The sequence below is a fragment of the Montipora capricornis genome, chromosome 1 (genome assembly GCF_036669925.1).
Source record: "Montipora capricornis isolate CH-2021 chromosome 1, ASM3666992v2, whole genome shotgun sequence".
In the NCBI taxonomy this organism is placed as follows: domain Eukaryota; kingdom Metazoa; phylum Cnidaria; class Anthozoa; order Scleractinia; family Acroporidae; genus Montipora; species Montipora capricornis.
The window spans coordinates 37,459,650-37,479,649 of NC_090883.1; the positions used below are offsets into that span (position 1 = coordinate 37,459,650).

The 20,000-nt window shown below is 39.9% G+C and overlaps 2 protein-coding genes across 2 annotated transcripts in view; both read right to left on the reverse strand.

The window, feature by feature from the left end:
• LOC138014772 (uncharacterized) overlaps positions 1-5,985 on the reverse strand; it is a 52,688-nt gene extending 46,703 nt beyond the window's left edge. The window contains 3 exon segments of the mRNA XM_068861779.1: positions 870-964; positions 1,691-1,801; positions 5,660-5,985. Of these exon segments, the coding sequence (XP_068717880.1) occupies positions 870-964; positions 1,691-1,801; positions 5,660-5,891 (438 nt within the window). The 5' untranslated portion in view covers positions 5,892-5,985.
• Positions 5,986-7,542: 1,557 nt separating this feature from the next.
• Positions 7,543-20,000, reverse strand: part of LOC138041582 (ATP-citrate synthase-like) — a 35,518-nt gene continuing 23,060 nt past the window's right edge. Inside the window, exons 17-32 of the mRNA XM_068887327.1 lie at positions 19,186-19,290; positions 18,212-18,303; positions 17,712-17,898; positions 17,010-17,120; positions 16,711-16,776; positions 16,369-16,430; positions 15,641-15,734; positions 14,290-14,394; positions 14,147-14,196; positions 13,289-13,353; positions 13,118-13,203; positions 12,266-12,409; positions 11,223-11,336; positions 9,936-10,018; positions 8,842-8,918; positions 7,543-8,698 (exon numbers count right to left, since the gene is read on the reverse strand). Coding sequence (XP_068743428.1) covers positions 8,583-8,698; positions 8,842-8,918; positions 9,936-10,018; positions 11,223-11,336; positions 12,266-12,409; positions 13,118-13,203; positions 13,289-13,353; positions 14,147-14,196; positions 14,290-14,394; positions 15,641-15,734; positions 16,369-16,430; positions 16,711-16,776; positions 17,010-17,120; positions 17,712-17,898; positions 18,212-18,303; positions 19,186-19,290 — 1,557 coding nt within the window. The 3' untranslated portion in view covers positions 7,543-8,582. The remainder of the gene's footprint in view (positions 8,699-8,841; positions 8,919-9,935; positions 10,019-11,222; positions 11,337-12,265; positions 12,410-13,117; positions 13,204-13,288; positions 13,354-14,146; positions 14,197-14,289; positions 14,395-15,640; positions 15,735-16,368; positions 16,431-16,710; positions 16,777-17,009; positions 17,121-17,711; positions 17,899-18,211; positions 18,304-19,185; positions 19,291-20,000) is intronic.

Here is a 20,000-nt window from a genome sequence, read left to right on the forward strand (position 1 = left end):
ATGGTCAAAATTGAGAACAACTTGAAGGCCCACCTTCAAGTTCAACCGACAGGCATTGCATGCCATGGAACAAATTATTTTCATTTATCAAAATTCCATCAAAGATAAAATTCAACCAATCAGACCACTACGATAAGCAATGCAAATTTCCATAACAAAAACAAATGGTCGGTACAAGGTGGGCCTTTAAGAAGTTGCTAAGTAAGCCTTCAAAAATTCCAGGGTTGAGCAGGGCTCAAATCCAGAGAGCAAAGTTCCAGATTCAGATCCCATTATAAAGCCCAGATTTTCCAGTCTTCCTTTGCAACCGGTTAAGTTACCTCCCAACTGTGAAAATCGTTCTCACTTAGAGAGCCCCCATATAAAGGCAAAGTCATTTTAAATATTTAACGTTGGTACTTCCTTCAGCTACGAGGCTGGTATTAATGGAAGCCGACAGTGTGCCTGCTCTTTGCCCTTCTCCCTTTCCTACAGGTATTTAAATCTATACATGTAGCTACACAGATGAGAGGAAAGTTGAAACAGACAGCTACACGGATCAGAGGAAAGTCGAAACAGTCATTGAAGTCACTGAGGATTGAACTGAGGACCCCTTACTCCTACAGCTGTACACTAACCTAGCTATACCTGCTCTAAAAATCCATATACCTGTTACCTGCTATTGTTTTTATATAACAATAACACAAGTGAGCAAATAAAATTAATGCTTAGTCAAAAGGTTATTTGTATTGAAAAAAAAGGTAACATAGGGACACTAGAAACCAGAATTAACTGACTTGCGATGTTTATCATTAATTTAGCACTCTCAGTCCTGAGAATCAGACTGCTTCAGGGCTGAATGGGTTCAGTCAAATTATGGTGGTAATTACCTCAGCATATGGATTGTAAATGTATAAAGTGGGACTTATTGCCCTCACAGAACCAGACTTGCCATTGATGTACTTGAAAATACACTTGTTTTCAACTATGAAATAAAAAAGCTGTTGGTATCCACTTTTAGATAAGATCAAACAAGAAGCAAGCATTTGCCATATTTTGATCACCATTACACTTAAAACCCTTTTACTTTGACTTACTCTTGTGCTAGTATCTGATCAATACACAAGACCCTAACTCCTGAAAAATTGCTTCTCATTGTAACTTTGTGGAAAATTAATAAGTTTTGTTCTCGTTTTACTGCAGATTGACAAGAACCCCACCCAGCGAGCAGAGCCTCCTTTTGTCTCTTTCTTTACTGAGGAGGAGAAAAGGAGGCTCGGCCTGGGGAATCGCGTCAACTCTTTGAAGCCGCCGCAGCCCAAACTTCTGGACTAGTCAATCTTGTTTTCTCTCGTCAAAACCATTTTTCTGGTGCAAGCATCCGTTTAGAAATAAAACCGTTGGTTACAATTGAGCCTGCTGTACCAAGAAAAACCAAGATGGCGGCGAGATCCGACGTATTAGGCTTGGGTTCGAGACAGCATCCTGGCAACATGTAGCGCATACTCAATAAAGATCTTACTCGATTCCTGCAGAGTCTTTCACAAAAACGCCAAAATTGAGCAAGCCAGCTCTGCCAGCAGGGTGCAAGAACCCCAATCATAAAATCTGATAAATGATTCAAGGGTCCTGTAGGTGATTAGCTAAAAAACAGCTTATTAGCAGTGCATTCATGTACAAAAATTAATACTCTATAATACTCTACTCTGACCTTCTCCAAAAGTAACATCTCTGTTAATGGCCCATTTGATAGCTCCTCTTCTCGCCCCTGTGATCCCCCTCTGTTTGCAGTCCAAGTAGTTTGACAATGACGTTGGACCATCTGCAAGCAAATTATTCTACACACTGTAAAGAATGACATTATTAAAACTGTAGTCCTAAATAACTGGAGAGATGTAAATATTGATCATTTACCCAATGTTTGTCTCAAAACAGACAAAGACAGGTGGCACAAAAAGAGAGAAGGGAAGGAAGAGCCATGGAAACAGTCTGAGGGGAAAGGCAGTGAATTGTTGTGGACTGTTATAATCTACCTTGTAATAATGTGAGACCAGTGTCCTGTTCAAGGCATACCCAGAAACATATGAGTCTCACACAGTGACTTGCAAATATTAAACTTCTTACATGTAGATCTACAATGCTACATTGTGCAATAAGATGCACCCTAAACTTTCGAAGACTATTGTGACAAGTAAGCAAAATGAAAATTTCCCCTAAATACCCTGTTTTAAAACACTGTAACCTAGAAATACAGGAAATTTTGTTGACCATGTTTGCTGTACTTACAACAATTTGCTTCCAAAAGTTACTAATTACGATGAAGTACAACACAACACATCAAACTACTTTGATGATGGCCTGTTCTTAATGAAATCAAAGAAGCTTGCATCTGTACGAGGACCGAACAAACAAAATTTTAATAATTTGGGCCAACCATCAAACTTGTTTAACTGCTACAGTATCAACTCGCTCATACTGTAAAAAAAGATGAAGTCAAAAGCACTACTTACCATCTTCACAGCTTAAGGTACTACTCATATCAAAGCATGTGATTTTATCCTTAACTTAGAACTCTTAGGGTGCCTTACTGATAAATGCAGTAATAACAGAAGCACAAAAAATACACACGGGTAATTTGTACTGCGAAAGAAGACCAAAGGAGTGGCATCAAGAAAACTTCAAAGAATGTTACCTTAAGCGCCTGAGCGAAGTCTTTGTGAAAGACAGGAGGCAATAATTATTATTAATTCTAAATATTATTCAGAAACTAATGAACAAAAATTAGTTTCAAGTACATAGTTCTTAATTTTTGGTGACCTTAAATTTGCCTACCTCGATCAATGGTAAATAATTTGTAAATACTCTCATCAAGAATATAATCCATATTTCTGCTCTGAATTTTTCACTGTTTTGGTGCATAGCAACATGTAACAATGCAAACAATAAAACAAAGAGGAATTATTTTAAAGACAAAAAGCTACAACAACCAAAATCCCTTTTTCACTTCCAACTGCTGTGTACATCAATTTAAATTTATTAATATTGTCTTTTACAGCAGCAATCTAGCTAAATCAAATAAAGGTTCATGAAAAGAATATTTAAGAAACAGAGTGCTAAGAACTGAATGTATTAAAAATTCTCTGCATGGGTAAAAACCACATCAATTTCTCCTGATTTTGTTAACAAAGACAACAATTCCCTCTGCACTTATTTAAACCACAAAATCTATAACACATAAGGGGTGTGTGCACATAAATGCTTCCCTTGTTTGAAATTATAAAAGAAGTTACAGGATTAAAAAATCTTAAAAATTTTTAAGTATTTTAATTCTATTTTATAGGGAAAAAAGAAAATGCCAAGTGAAGGCACTCCTATAACAATAATTACTATCAATGGCAATTCCATTTGGCCAAAGATAGTACAGTATTCAAAAAAGTATTTGTTTATAACTTTTCACTTTATTTAAAGTTTAATAACATGTGGTGTTACTTTTAAAATTCACAGACCTATTTCGATAATTACAGAACAGAATGAATTCTTTTAAAATGACAATTTTTGATTCAACCTGAACCATTAAGATTTAATAAGTCCTGTAGAGGCATATGGTTCCCCAAAGAAACAAAGCAATTTACATTTACACAAAATTAATGTATTAACAAACACATGACCCATTGAGCAATGAATAGAATGATAAACATGTCAAAAAGCCAAAACACACACTGGACCAAAAAGAAGCCAACCAAGCCCCTTGCCTTCTTTAAGGTTATGGCAAAGCTAAAAGTGAACAATAATTTGCAAAAAGAGTGCAATTTTACTCACAGAGGTGTCAGTGACAACAATGCACACAAGGATAAAGAACTTACTTCACTTTAGCCTATAATCTTTCCAAACTTTAAGAATGGAAATTAAGGACACATAAAGTTTCTGTGTGATCCTTCAAATAGTTACAAGCATTTGTTGCACTTCTTGCAACTTAGATGCTTATTGAGGCTCAAATCTTTTGGTAAAACTTCTAAATTGAAGCTCTCTCTTATGTACACCAGATGTGCACATGAAATGTTGTGAGCAATAAATTATCTTTGTTCTCGGTGCACATAAAGTTGACAAGTTTTTCAATTCGGTATAATGAAAGACAGAACTTTAAAAAACTTAAAAGGCCAGCAGTAGCCTGCAAAACCTTTGAACGTATGAACAAAGAGATTATGCTCACTTTTACCGAAGGTGTTGAAACCACTTTACTTTCTTTGAAATTCTTTTAGTCACACATTTGAACAAATAAAAAAACCATTTTGTTTATTAAAAAGCACTTGGGAAGGAAAGAAGGCAGGTAAAGCAGTTTGGTAATTAGCACCGTGACAGCGAAAAAAAAATCAAACGAAGCTATTGTCCACGAGAAATGCCTTGTCACTTTCAAAACACCCTTATCATTTACATCCAAATATTAATGTTACGGTTCTTGTGATAAAATCAAAGATCGGTCATTCATTGCATAGCGTGTCAAATACTGCATGCGAGCAGTATCGGAAAAAAAACTGCGTTACAAAGAATCTTGCAAAGTACAGAACTCCTTATCAAGACACGTACGTCAAAAAGCTCTTAATAAGACATGTGCTACATACGGAGACAAAACTCCATCTTGATCTCAGTTGCATCCAAAATAGTCTTAAAACTTTTTAACGGAACACTTTCAAATATTCTAATATCTCCCACATAAAGAATTTGTCGTTCCTCTCAGATATAGATATTAAACTTCCTGCAGTGTCGACACCGAGATAAACTATAACACGAGGAAAATACCGCCATGCTAATTAAAGATATTTCAGTGAAGAAATTTGAAGAGAGCCAACCATTTGGAACCAGATTCTCCCAACTGCAGTGTAATATAACAGCTAAACTTGCCTTATATCATCACTTGGATACCCGTATCACACTTAAATAAATCCGGAGACTTGTCATTTCGGGTGCAACATATAGTCGTGAAAACAGCGGATTATAACGTAAAACGTGATCGATATCATAAGAATGTCTCATCAAATGCTGATGAAGTGGCGTTCATGTAAAGTTAAATGTTTAATGGTCAGAAAATGTATGGCTTATTTTCTAACCGCTACACAGTTAAATATTTTCACAAGACGCTCAGCACATTTTCAATATTTGCCAATGTGCAATAAACTGTCACGGCCCTTTTACAAAGAAACTCGCATAATATATACATATAGCGTGCGAGCTCTCCTTTCATAGTTTATTCAAATGCAATTGAATTTCATCGAATGTTGAAGAGACATCCAAACCAAAAGCATTAAGATGTCAAATCTTATCGACATGAACATAATCTTCTATTTATGACACTGTTAAAATAATTCCCAGTACCATAACACTCGGTACACCCCGAAATAAACCAAAATATCACAAGGTTTTAATCGCTCGGTGTTCTCTGCCAAAACGAGTTTGCGACAGAAAAATACTCCCGAGACTTGAAGATCAGTTTTGACCTGGATTTAACATGTTCAAGTGAGAATTGTCAACCCTGAAACAAAAGTTTCACACCGATACATTCGGATGTTTATGACCTTAATTAAGCGCAAAGAAAACAGTTGCCAATTCGTATAAACATTTCGATGCTGTAGCGATGGATTGTTTTGCAGCAAGTCGCCGCAACAAATAGGACTCAGACACCTACCTAAATCAAAAAGACCTATCCAGTCATTCGCTCCACACTGTTCTCTGATATCCCAGTAAACAGTTACACTGTCTCCAACAGAAATCCTCGTCTTGCTTAGTTTGAGCATCGAAAAACCAGGTCTGCGATCGTCCTCTGGTTGTCGGTCGTCCAGAAGACAATCTTCGCTAACTGCCCGTCGAATTTCGCTGCGTCGACGGTAATTTAGAAGTTTAATATCGTTTGCAGGCATTTTATGCCTTGTCTGTGACCAAAGTGTTCACAGATCAGGCAAATCATTCCGCCAAGGCACTGCAAATACACACTCATTTGACACTCTCAAGAACTGTTCAGAATCTCAAGTTGATCACATCCACATTGCGCGCGCATTTATAGCAACCGGAAATGAAACGTTACCGTGCTACAACGCATTTCCGCATTAAAAGCAACGTGAATTATCATTGTCCTATACTATTTTCTTTCGACTTCAGGGGTAAGTCAACGACATCTTTCTATTTAACTAAAATCATATCAAAAAGGCCTTCAGGATATAATATCTCTGGTGATAAAGGAATGCATTTATTGCTAAAAAAAAAAACCGGAAATGTGCTGAAGCCACGCGCATCGACAAGTGGGATAAGTATATGTACCCATAAAAAAGTTTATCATAAAATTATCGGCCGACAAAAACGTGCTTACGCTGAAGGAAATTTCATTTTCATTTAAGAGAATTTTGTTCCGTAATTTGTGTTTTCTAATCGGCGACACTCGTGCGCGCGGCATCTATCTCTGAAGACTAATTTTTTGCCATTCGTGTACCACATTTACCCATCCGACCTGTCATACTACGTACTATCAGTGTGCAAAAGTTCATTTGAATGTTAGCCGTACCAGTAATTTAACACAGCGATGTTCACGTCACGTCGCAAAGGACTTTTTCGTTACGCGGCGCAAGCAATTTTTCCGCGCTTCGCTTCCCCTCCCAGTCTTCCGGTTTAAATTACATTTGAAATGCGGGTTTTAGACAAAACAGAGGAGGACGTGATCCTCTCACTTACCGATTTAAGCAAGATCACGTCTCCTTTATGACCCACACTTCACATATACATATATATATATATGTTTATTTCATTCATTGAGTCCGTTCAGTGGTCACGTGAGACCAACATGGCCCAGTTGGTAGAAAATTGCACCAACATCGGAGAGGTCATGGGTTCAAACCCCGTTGAAGCAACTTGAAATTTTATTATTAAAACGTAGAAAAGTCCATTTTTATGTCAGATTCAAGGTCTTTGTCAACCTGTGATCAGGCGTTCTTTTTCTTCAGAGAGGACGCGGAAAATAAAGAAAAGAACGCCTAATCGCAGGTTAGGTCTTTGCAAGTTCTTTGAAGTGATTTTGAAAAAGAGGAAACATTAAAGCACACAACAGGCCGCGCGAAGCGACCTGTCTTAGCCACGAGGAACATAACAATACCCCTAAGGGTACAAATATGTGGCCAGTGATTTTAGAATCTATCCAAAGAAAATTGGAAGTGACATATCGCCTGGCTCTTCCCGCCGGCTTACATCCATTGTTTCAAAAGAGCTCTATGCAAGCGACCGTGCAGAAAGCGTCTTCCTGCGGTTCGCTCTTGCAAGTACCCGCACAAATATCGTTCTCGTGTTGTGATGTTCACGTGGACTTGGTGAGTGGTTTTAAACTGAAGGTGGAGAAAAAGGAAAAGCACAATGAAATTGAAACTTGAAGAAGCTTGAAGAGGATGGGGGCGGTGAAGGTTTTATGACCAAGAATAACTTGGCAAAAATTCATTGTCCAAGGAAGCCTTGCTCTCAAATAGCACTTCTGGGACAGTAAAGAGATCCACAGAGGAGGCACTCGACAATGACAACACGTTCACGTTACTTTTCATGTTGCATAATTTATTTGTTCACATTGATTATGAAAACGCGATACGGGAGGTATGCAAGATTCCTTCAGCCTCCTTTTTCAAACAGAGTCCAAATGCGAAGTGCTTCTTATGAAAAATTGTCTTCATCAATATGAAAGTAAAACTAATTACTGAAACAAACCCTTCAAACTTGGACACGTTTTGCAAAAAAAGCTTCAGTAACCATCAAAAGAATGAAAGATACTTGTAAGCCAGCTGACAAAACAAAAAGACCGAGAAGAGTCCTCGTTTTGACGCTCGCTTGCATATTTTTTAGCAATTTTCTTCGCTACCCACAATTTTAACGCCTGAAACAGGCTATAAATTAGTTCTAATTGCAAGCGTCAACTTTCTTATAACTTAAAAAAAATTCTCACAATTCACCACATTTGCTCTAATGTAGACCAAAGTAACACTATTTCCTGCTAACCACCGGAGCAATTTTCCGACAAGACTATACTGACAGCGACAGGCCATTCAACTTTCCCCATTTTCATTCCCCCTCCATATCCTCCTCCTCCTACCAGCCCCCCCCCCCCCCCATCCCAAGAAAAAATAGAATCCTTGGTACTTGGTATTGGAACTATTAGGGTGCTTTCCTTTTGTCAGAACTGCAATCTTGGACAAATTAGAGGGAAAATGGGAAAATGTCCAAGATTGTGGCCGGTTACACCCGCCGGTTTGCAAAGAAAATGCAACAATTTGAAGGAACACTTGCATAATAATCTCTCGCATTCTGTTAATTTATAGGGCCACAAATTTATCAGTAGCCTTCAGCTTACTGTCACGTGTTACCCTATTCAAATAAAGTCTATTATTATTATTATTATTATTATTATTATTATTATTATTATTATTATTAATTTGAAGGCGTTGTTACTTGTAGAGTCCTTCCAAATGCCCGGTCTGGCCAGTCAGTTCTGTCAGATGGAAAGCGTCCTAAGAAAAGGCCTGGAGGGAATTTCAAATAGGGTTTCTTGATTGTAATACAGCGTCAACAACGTATGTCAGTTTCTACTCAAAACTGGCTGGGCGAAGGTGATAAAGATGGTCAGGCATAATATAAGTGATATCATCCCAAGGATGGCGGTACAATCCCATCTTGAGACGCTTTTGATCCAAATAATGGCCTAAAGAAGCAACCAAAAGCAAAATTATTTTTGTGCCACAAAAGGCCTTAGTGCATTACTCGAAGGGAATCTGTCAGAGAAATTTTCAAAAATGAGCAAAGGAGAATCGGTTAACACCGCCATCAACACGAAAACTGGCTTACCGATGAAACCAATCGATCGCCCCAAGACGAACAATCCATTCAGTGCTCCGATCTCAACAAACTCGTCTGCTTCCTCTCTGAAATGAAGGTGACACGAGGTTCAGACGCCAAACGTGACCGTGTTTTGAATATTTCAAACAATAGAAAGTTGACATGACTAGCTGAACCTTTCAGTTACTGGTTTTCCGATAAAGTGTAATTAAAAATGCAGTTTAGGACGGTGCCTGCCTACTAATTCCAAGGTATTTTTGCGCGGTTCATGAGCATGAGGAAAAAGAAGATCTTAACAAGTGTTATTGAAATCGAAAAAGAAAATTAGGGCAACCACGCATTTTTCAAAGATAATTTATCAACAATATAAAAAGATTTAAAGTACTAAGCAATGTATGGCGTTCTTTTCCAAATTGAAGCTTAATTATCTCTGAAAACTGCAAGGTTACCCCCAATTTTCTTTTTACATGCCAAGAGCACTTGCTATGTTCTGCTTTCTCCGCATAGTTTTGAACTGCGCAAAAATATCCCTGTATCAGTAAGCACCACCCATAGGAAACCCAAATATCTCGAGGTGCGCAAAACGTATGCTCAATAACAACTGTAGGCGCAGTCCTTAAGGTTTGACTGGTCCCGTCCAGGGGCAAATTTAAGACAGAGCAAGTCACCAGGGACTGAACTCTTAACGGTTTGCGAATAAGCATGTGGGTTAGTGGGTATTTTAACGTCCTGCACTAAGATATTGCAGATTCTTTGTAAGACGGAGCCGTCAGTTAATCGTTCTTGTCCGAGACGACCACATGGTCTGACAAAATGCAATAAGCGGCATCATACAAGGCATTCCGATGCTCTACCGATTGAGCTAACCGGACGCGGGTCGCCAAAAAGACGGTGAAAGTTATATGCGTTATATATGCCCGCCACAGCTGACCGCGCGGCCTTTCGCTTGGTTAGAACCACTTGGGTTTGTGCCAACAGCTTGTTGCTGAGGGAGTGTTATGTTACCAATGCCATATTTCTGCTACAAACTGCGAAATCAGTAATCATGATAACACTAATAATAAAAATAAAACAATGCTTGCAATAACGAAGTTATTGTTTACCTGGTGAAAGCTCCACAGTGACGCAGAAGATCCACAAATGCAGCTCCGATGCATCCATCAACATTCAGTATAAGGTTTGGTTTCTGTTAAGGAAAATGAAAATTTAACCCCAGATTTGCCCCCAGGGCATTCCGGAATATTTTCCCGGAAAGATTAATATGCACCGATTTAATTTGAGTTTCAATTACATTCTAGACGCGGCATTTCTTTGCGGAAGGATCATAACGTTCCATGATTCTTTCCGTGGTTTAGTATGTTTAAAGTCATCCTCCACAGATATAATTTAAAACTCAAAAGCTAACATTTATTGTTATACTGAAATAACCGAAGAAAGCAAGACTTGTTCCAAGTTGCGAAGCGACAAATGAGTTACCAAATTCGAGAGGCCCTTTTAACTAAACCCGATAACGTAAACCGAGAACAAGGTCAATTAGCTTGAATAAAGATAACGTTTCTATCAAGCGTATCACGGATAACATAAGAATTCGAATTCTCTTACGCACAACCGGTTTGTCCCCAATCGTCCCTCAAATCAACGTCTAACATTTGAAATTTTATGGTCACATCAAGAGGAGCAAAAAAGGTCTGTGAAAAATATGTCATGAAAAAGAAACATGGGTGCACAACGAAAACGATTTGCACAACGTGCAATGTGCAATGCAATGTGCACAACGCACAACGTGCAATGTGCACAACGATTTGAAAGATGGACAACATTGCTAACTGATGAAAGCTCGGCGTTAACTCCCTTAGTCAAGCCACCCAAACCGTGATCCTACGATGAAATTAACACGTTTAGATCATCCCACGCAGATATGAACAGAAGTAACGAAATTAAAGCCTGAAAAATTCAGCCTTGAAAGGGATTAGAACACACGACTTCCGCGATACCAGTGCAAAGCTAGACCAATTACGCCTGAATTAAGAGCGTGTGGATAAAAAGAGAGACTTATCAATGTAAGAAGTCATCGGTTCAAATGCTGTTCTCGGGCTTTCCTTTCGTTACTGCCAAAGATAACAGACATAGCTGCATAGATGCTTCTTTCTGCTGTTCACACACGTCTTTCATTTATTAAGTCTCTGCATGCCTATCCACATCCCGTAAAGGTTTAAAACAAACTCACAAGATGACCAGCTGTATAATCCTGCTATTTAAGTTAAACGCTGAGTGTGAAATTGAGCCGTTCAGGTTCATAACTGCATTGCTAAAAATCATGATGAGCCTCTTTTCGCAGTTGAAATGTATGTCTTCAATATTCACAGCAGAAAGTAACTTGTCCCGCGTACCTTGGATGTGGTGATCTTCTCGATTTCAATGGCATAATTCAAGACTGTCGTGACTGGAAAATTCTTTTTCACGAAGTCCTTTAACAAGACAACTCGCATGTCTGGATTGTTGACCTTAAGAGTGAAAAAAAGGAAGAAATGTTACAAGATAGGGGTGGGATAAGGTGTTGAAGTGAGGTTCCGGTTGGATTTTGGCCACAAGTTTACTATGAATGCTAAAAAAAACGTGCAAAAAGGGGAAATCCTGTACACTAACTCGAGGTGTCCACCTTATTTTAAGATCCTCACCCGACACTATAAAAACCTGTCACGTCAACATAAAAAAGATACCTCCATTGAAGATGACGCACTGAGGTTACCATTTGTCAGTAAAACTTTAAATTGGGTTAAAATCTGCTCAGTTGCGTTACCTTGGCGTTTGCGTGGCGAGCAGTGTTGGAGGACCTTTTTAGCGTTCATTCCTCCTTTTGGCCTCGTGTGCAGTACCTGCGGGTTCTCGGATCAGCGGTTAATGGCCAGGCATTATAAGTGCGCACGCGCATGTGCTCGTAGTTTTATTTTTATTGTGTTGTTTGCGTTGTCTGAGCGTTGCCCCTTCCACCCCTTCATTTTTATTTCCTTGCACATTTTACTTATCTATTTTCTTCTCAACGTCTACTTATTTCTTTATTCCACTATAAGCCATTATTTCGGTTCAACGGGTGCATTGTTTGGGGAGAAAGTTGTGAGAATAAAGGGGTGTTGATATACTTTCCTGGCTGGTTCCGCCACGCGAGCACCCGGACTCTATTTGTGACGAAGTAACTAAAGGAAAATGACGCCAAACTGAGTGACGTGCTCTTCATTATTAATGTGCTTAAACCAGTAATAATTTATTGTCTTTAACATAGAAGCTTAACGTCTTGAAAACGGTGGTTGGAATTCGGTCAGCTTAGCCACCTGAATTAGGTGTGTGCCCAGAGAGCATTGACTATAACACTGCGTGATGGAAAAAAAAAACTGATCATAAAAAGAATGAACGTCTTTCTCGTCAGGGAACTCACAGATTTCACTCGATGACCAATTCCCATGATCAGCTGTCCCTTCTTTCTCATTTCATTTACAAATTCCATCGGTAGCTGTCCGCTGTCTAAACCCTGGGAAAACATTCGAGCAGCTGCGTCTAATGCTCCACCGAATCTGTCACCCTAAAACAAATGAGCAAATAAATCAGTGTTATCAACCCGGGTGGGAGTTTAACATCTGTTAGCTAAGCCTGTAACCTACAATTCGCTAACTTAACACTTGGAGGAATGGAAAGTCATCGTTTACTCATTAGAATTGATCAGGCGGTACTAATTTTACTTTCTCGTAGCGCCGTGGCATGAGAGTGCCACACCTTCCTTCTCTCGTGTAAGTTGACAGCTCTCTTCTGGTCGCCAAAGCCACTCCACGGAACGTAGACTGCTGGCAGTCCCTCTTATGTCAGTCAAGCTGGGCACTTTTGTCACACACCTTAGAGACACGGCTAAGGAAGGCATGGTTTCCTTCGATTGCGTGACAAAACACGATTCACACATAAGCCCGCCCCTGGACTACCCAAAGAAACTTCTGGAGGTCTACACGGCAGGCTGCGGATCTCTTGCGTGCTGTGGTAATGATAATCGCTTTATTGATGTCCCAAGCTTATAAAGCCGAGCACGAGTGTTCTACTAACTCGAGACACTACAAATCAACTCAATGCACACCAAATCAAACTTTATTTACGCGAGTTCTCTCACTACTGAAACAACCGTGCTTCTTCAAGGTGTACATAGCATTCATTAAAGGACGTGCTATGTTGTGAGAGACAGTGGGTGCCACAAAGAAAGTGTTTAAGTTCTGTCTTATGCATATGTTTCTCTTGTTATACTTACGATGGTAAGAAGACCGGACACTAGAGAAGATATCAGATCCTTTCCAGCTCTGGCTGTCACGATGGTGTTATGCGCACCTGAAACAGCTGTGCGTGACACCAGAAAAGAAGCGTGACAATCGTGAACAAGACTTGTATTAGATGAAAGCGCACGCAAACCATCGAGACTTACCCGGTCCGTGGTCAGCGGTTATCATAAGACACATTTCGATGAATTCACTGGCGTATGCAGGTAACCTGGCAAAACATTGTTCAGTAATTTTCTAACTTGCTTAATTAAGTGCTATTGTCCGGGAGAGTGGAATACTGAGAGGGAATTCTGTTGATGACATTAGAGACCCATAGATCGCCCGCGTCGTGGAAGAGGACGACTACCAGTAAGAGTTTTCCGTTCTGAGCACGCACACCTCGAAAAATGTCGGCCTAAAAACCTTATGCGCATGCCCAGTGCTTGTAGTCGTTTTGGGAGTTTAAGCATGCAAGTTTTTAAGACGCGAACGGCAACCGGAAGTGGGCTGTTTTCTATTATAACTTGTCTTTTCACTACAACCTTTATATTGATGAGTATCTTTTCTCCATTAGGAATGATTAGCATAAAAATCCGTGAGACACCACTGTCCTGGCACGCGAAATGTTCTCTTCCGGTAGCCGTCCACGTCTCAAAAACGCACGTGCTTAAGCTCCCTATTGACTCGAACAGGACCCAAAGCTATCATCAGTGATTCTCAGACGATCATTGTTGTTGGAAAATAGTTGAGGGATTAGTTCATTAAATACGCGCGAACTTTACGAGTATTATGATCTCGTTCAGTACGCTGAGATGCAGAGGAAACCCGACAAGTTCCTAGCTCACTCTTCTGCACGGAAATGCACTGGTAGGGTTACAAAATAACTGGATGCTGGATTGTCTGTGCGTCTATTGGGTTATCACACAACAAATCTACTATCCAGAATGCTTTCTAAGATGTTCCAAGTTCATCATTCTTTGATTAAATTGTTTAGAAATAGAGCAAAACAATTGAACATCTACCTTCTTTGGAACCACAAAAGACCCAGGACTCCTCCAACACCAATGTCCTCCTACAAAAACAAGGAGGAAAGCATTTAACTAGAGTGATGATTAATTTAAAACAGGTGACTGCTGCTTCAAGTTACAATGAATATACTACTAACCTTGAAGACCTCAGTGATCGGCATACCAGCATACAGCAGCTCTGCGCCTCTCTCATCACAGATGCTGGACATAAATGATGATGGCTTTCGGATCAAGCCAAGCTCCTGCGAGCAAACACATTATACCTTTACCAAATGTCAACTATTATTTACTAATTTTAGCCTGTTCAGGGAGCTAAGATGTGGGGCAAGGAACGTTAGTGTGAGCTGTCAGAGCGAGTGAAAAACGAGATGAGACATGAGAGAATTGTTCTGATCATAATTGTTTCTGCACAAGGCCAAGTCGACCTTTGGACTCGTGTCTTTTTCGGCTCACAGCTTAAAGTGCCCCTGTGATCAAAAAAACCACTTCCTTTTTTCCTCCTGATTTTGAAAGTGTGTTTGCTTAACACCTGACTGGCAAAATTTTGAGCTTTGATTTTTATCCAAAGGCCGTTTACTTTGAGTGTAAGTTTTGGATTTCACGGTCCGCATTACTCACGTTCAAAACTGACCGATTGGACCTCAGACGGTTGGATCCAGGGAAAAGTGACGTCAGAGGCTCACTAGCTTAAAATTTCAGCGTGTGAACGCAGCTTATTATATATGCAAAGCGTGAGTTTAAAAGTCTGAAAGCCCAAAACCCCCGTGCTGCATATTAATTCTGCGGCGTACACACGTATTGCATTCTTAAACTAGTGAACCTTTGACGTCATTTTCTCCTCGATCCAGCTCTCTCAAGAACATAATGTTAGTAATGGCGGACCATTAAATAGGAAAATTACAGTTAAAATAAAGAGGTGTCTTTTTGAAATCAAGGCTTAAAACGTGGGTCACTTAGTCTTTTGTTAACATAGTTTTGAAATCCAAAGAAAAATATGAATTGATTTTTTGGTCACAGGGGCACTTTAAGCCTTTCAAAGGCATCACCAGAAAGCCACCACATTTATTGAAGAGAACCGGCCAGACCACAACACCGGGAAATCCGTGCCTTACTCTTTGCGAAGAATGTGGGTTTTTAATGAGGCCTACAAATGAGAAGACTTGGAAGTCAAAACATTTGCACAAAGGTAACACTTTTTTCTAAGTTATTTCAAGATCCTGAGAGTCGATCTGGCCACGTTTTGAGCCAGCGATTTGACACTGGGCGTTTCTAGTTCATGCTCGCTCGCAACATTTTTCGTTCTCGCTGAGATATATCCCACGACTGAAACAGCTTCCCACGTCTGGAAGAGGCTCGCGGGCGTATGGAGACCTTGGAACCAGATGTGTAAAACGCAAGAGGGGAGCTAAATACTTCGGAGCGTTGCAAAATTGCGAACATGAAGTACCGCATTGCAAGCATCACATGATCGCTATTTCAGCTTCTCACCTGAGCCCAAGAGTAATCCATTGGAACTGTTGGCGGAATCTTCTCGGGTTTGGGAACAATCGTGCCATCTCTCACCAGAACGTCGTAAACTTCTCTAAAGGAATACAATCACAAGCTACCATAAGTACGTATCTTGCTCTTGTCACGCAACATATTTCGCGCTCACAGATTTACTACTTTAATGTCACTGAGAACTGTTCCATCCATCTATAACATTACTGAACTGTTAAACCACACGCAAGCGTAAAGCGGGGAAACACGGAAAGTGACTTCAAGCTTCTCCTACGTCAAGGCAAGGCTGTCCGACAGATTTAGTTATTTATTTCTATACATGATTATTTTTTGTCGTTAAGGAAATCCTGAAATTTAAAGGTGGGGTCGTACGGCTAGTTTTTGACAAAAAAGCCTTTGAAATGTCTAGTTTCCAGTCCCCCATCCAGGAGCTCGGTCGCTATATTTAGCATTTTCCCTGATTTGCATTAATTTGTTTGGTAAAATTACATTTGACATCAATTGCAGTGACTAACACTTCAGAAGAGACATCCCGTTGCTTTAATTTCACAGATTTCAAACTCTTGATCTTTTTTCCTTGGGAAACTGTGGTAAGACACCTTAAAATGCCTTTGTCTTACGTTTGCCAACTATTGCCTCCCTGCTTTTCAGAAACAACAGAAAGGGGACATTGAACGGCTCAAGACAAGAACACAACACTACAATGATCGACTCACCTGATCATGTCAAAGAGAGAGTCAAAGCTCTCTGGTACGTAAGCTCCAGCTTCTTTCAGGGCCTGTTGGCAAATTGAAGTAGAATGAGTCACCCTTTACCTCGTTAGAACTCAGTATTACTTACTATCAAAGAGCTGAAACGTGTCTTTTTGAGGTGGACAACGCATTGAAATAACGAAGACAATAGAGTGTTCACTGCAAAGCGAATATGGCCATTTCACGTTGTTGTTTTGCTAAGGAAAGCAAAGAAAAATCCCAAGATTTACGACGCCAATGTAGAGCAATCGTTTTTTTTTTCTCCTTCCTTTCCCGTTTCTAAACTTCCCAAAATACCTAAGATACCTGGTTTTTAGCGATCGCTGTTTCGTTGTTTCCATGAGCACTGGCTCCGGCGTGGCCAAACTGGACCTAAAAGCAAAATCAGAACAAACTCGTCAAAAATTGCTAATTTCCTCAGCGCTGGTTGCAAAAAGTCCAGATAAAAAATTACCTTGGTTGTAGGAGGAACCCCAATAAATCAGACTGGTATGATAACGTGTTAGCACACAATTTACGAAAGCGCGTGAGTGAAAAGAGGGGCAGTTGGGCGGAGCTCTGACACGAAAGATCTAAACGAAACAGTATTCACCGTTTTTACTGACCTCAGATGTGAACATTCCTGCGCATGTACCAATGCACCATACTACAACAGGCTTGGTTACCAATCCACTCTTAATGGCATCACAGATCTTATATTCCTCAGTTCCGCCAACCTTCAAAGCAACACAAACCACAAATGAGACCACGACACATGTAACACACCACTCTTTGCAAATTAACGGAGCACTTTTCAGTTGAGAACGTCAAAAAGTATTTCACGATTGCTTTGGGTTTGGATTCAAACGTCGAACTTTTCATGTGCCGAATCTATTAATGCAAATAAGAAAAATCTCTTGCTTTCGCTCATTTGCATTAGATTCGGCACATGAAAGTCCGGCTGTAATTAGGCCACATTCTCAGGCAATCAGATGTACAGTATGAGGAAAACCAATGTCACAGCTATTTCCACCTAACCTCTTGGTGTATGTACTTCACGTTACAATCTTCGTCTTTTGTGATTGGATAAATAACGATCACTTTAGTCTTCGTTTTGAATTAACCAATGGACAATCGCTATAAAACAGAATCTTTCCACCACCTTAAATTTGTTTGCGTCTACGCCGGATTGTTTGGGAGCTCAGCCGTCACATTCATTAACACATCCACTAAATTCATATGTAGTAATTCTTGTAACAGGTGGCATTGTGGTTGAAAATTACTTTCAACAGTTAAAAAATAGTAAAATAAGATGAAGAAAAATTTACCTCTCCTAATACAACGATCATTTTGACATCCGGGTTCTTTTGATATCTCATCACGTGATCCATAAATGTCGTCCCAGGGTACCTATCGCCTCCAATAGCCACGCCTTCATAGACTCCGTCTGTTGTCCTGGAGATGATGTTGTTGAGCTCATTGGACATACCACCCGAACGAGACACGTAGGCAACACTGTTCAAGTACACAAGCAACCACAAGTTATTGTTGACAACGGCATTGTAGGCAATTCCAATAGCAGAATACCCAACCACGATGAAGGAGTTACTTAACGAGATGGAACGCTGGGGGCCGGGAAATACATTGACGACTTTTCGATAAAGCAACTAAATGCTAACCATTTTAAAGTTTTGTGTTCACTAAATTTAGCGTTTCGCGAAATCAAATTATAACCTGTAGCGAAGCAAGTTGCGAGTTCAGGAAGCGGACTGTTATTTATTTATTTAAAACATAATTACCGCGATTCCATTTCTATTCTGTAAATTACCTTCCAGGGCGATAAAGCTTTGAAGCCAAAATGTTATCTAACATGCCTCCGGTGTTTCCAATCTTAAAACAACCTGGCTTAATACCACCAACCTGCAAAAATACACAGGCATGACGTGAAACTCAGCTCATAAAATTAATAAATCATTTATTTTTAAACCTACAGTAAAAAACGTACTAAGACAGGAAAATATTGATTTTACTTTCTTTTACGCAGTTAGCTTTTTATCATTGTACTCTTTATCAGGTTGTACAATGATTCATTTTGTTTAAAAGCCGGTGATTTTTTATATGGAGTTCCCTTTAATCTTTTTTTTAAATCGTCCTCATGGTTTACTCGTATTCTTTATTTATTACCTATCTATTGGACAACACTATACCTAATCAAATCTATAAGCATTGGATAGTAATCAATAAATTTTCATAGTGAAATCGAGACTGTGTGGCCCAGTGCATGTGGTTAGGGCTCTTGCCTTGAGATCCGGTGATCCCAGATTCAAGACACGTTCTGACAACTCGCTGAATTTGTTCCCGGTAGTCCCTGGTTCGACTTCTCAGCTGCACTTGTAAATAGCCAACTGGTTTGCCTCCGGCCAGTTGGGGTTCTTAACAGTTGTTGTTGAATGTTCTGTTGTGTTGTGATTGCGATTCATTGGCCCTGAAAAGCCCCTATGGCGAGTGGTCAGTTAAGGATTTATTGTATTGTATCATTTGAAAATAATGTCAACAGCGTGTAAAAATACTGTGTTTAAATAAGATTAGAAGCATTTTCTCTTCAACGTTTGATATTATAGCGGGGTACAAGAGAGTGTTTTAAATTCAGCGGGACTAAAGTACCATCAACATTTAAACTAGCCCTTTCGAATCGACAGCCGTAATAGCTTTTTCGCACGGCGTTAGTGAGCTTGAAACGGTCTCTTAGAAGGGTCAAGATAACAGGAAAGGAATGCCAAAAGTGTACGAGTTAGAACCAACCGTTGCAGGCCCAATGATGGTCACTCCATGTTCTTTGGCCTTCTTGTTCAGTTGCCGTGTTTTTGCTTCTGGTATTCCTTCTGCAATGATGGCAATTGTGCGAATCTGCCGGCAGAGCAACAGATAACACCTCAATAAGACATAATTTGTAACGAGACTTGAAGCTGAAGATCTCTTAAAAGCGTCCGTGAAAACACGCTAATTTCAATGTTTCTGAAAAATTTGCCGACAAAAACTATAGATTTATGTTAGAAAAAGCTATTTTGGAAAAACACAAAATATTTTGGAAAGCGTTGTCCATGAGCCGCGGCGCATGATGAGATTGACAGGTGCTTTGCATGTTTGGTTATCACCCCTACGTCGGCCATCCAACGTGAGCTCCTTCGATTTGTCATTCAGCATTTGTACATATAGCCATTACCGTTTACAACTGGCGTCTGTACGTGTTTAAAGGATGATTGAGAGCCAGCTACGGCTTGAACAAATTTGCGCATCGGTTTGTGTTACACATCTGACAACGTACGAGCTCTCGGTAAAATCGAACTTCTCCTGAGTTCAGTAGCAGGGTCAACTGAGAGAATGGCTACTCGGTCCAACCCACTCCTTCCCCTCTTCCATGTGCTGGACGGGATGCAAGTCCATCGCAGCGTCACCACCCACCCCACCCACCAGTATTTAAGCCCTGGCTGAAGACTGGCTGAAGTGTGAGGAGAAAAATGATAAAGAAAAACAACGGAATGACAGAGCACGTCTCAAACTTCCAATCTGAGGCAAAAAATATTCTTAGCACTAAATGCCACCGCAGGACTACGCAA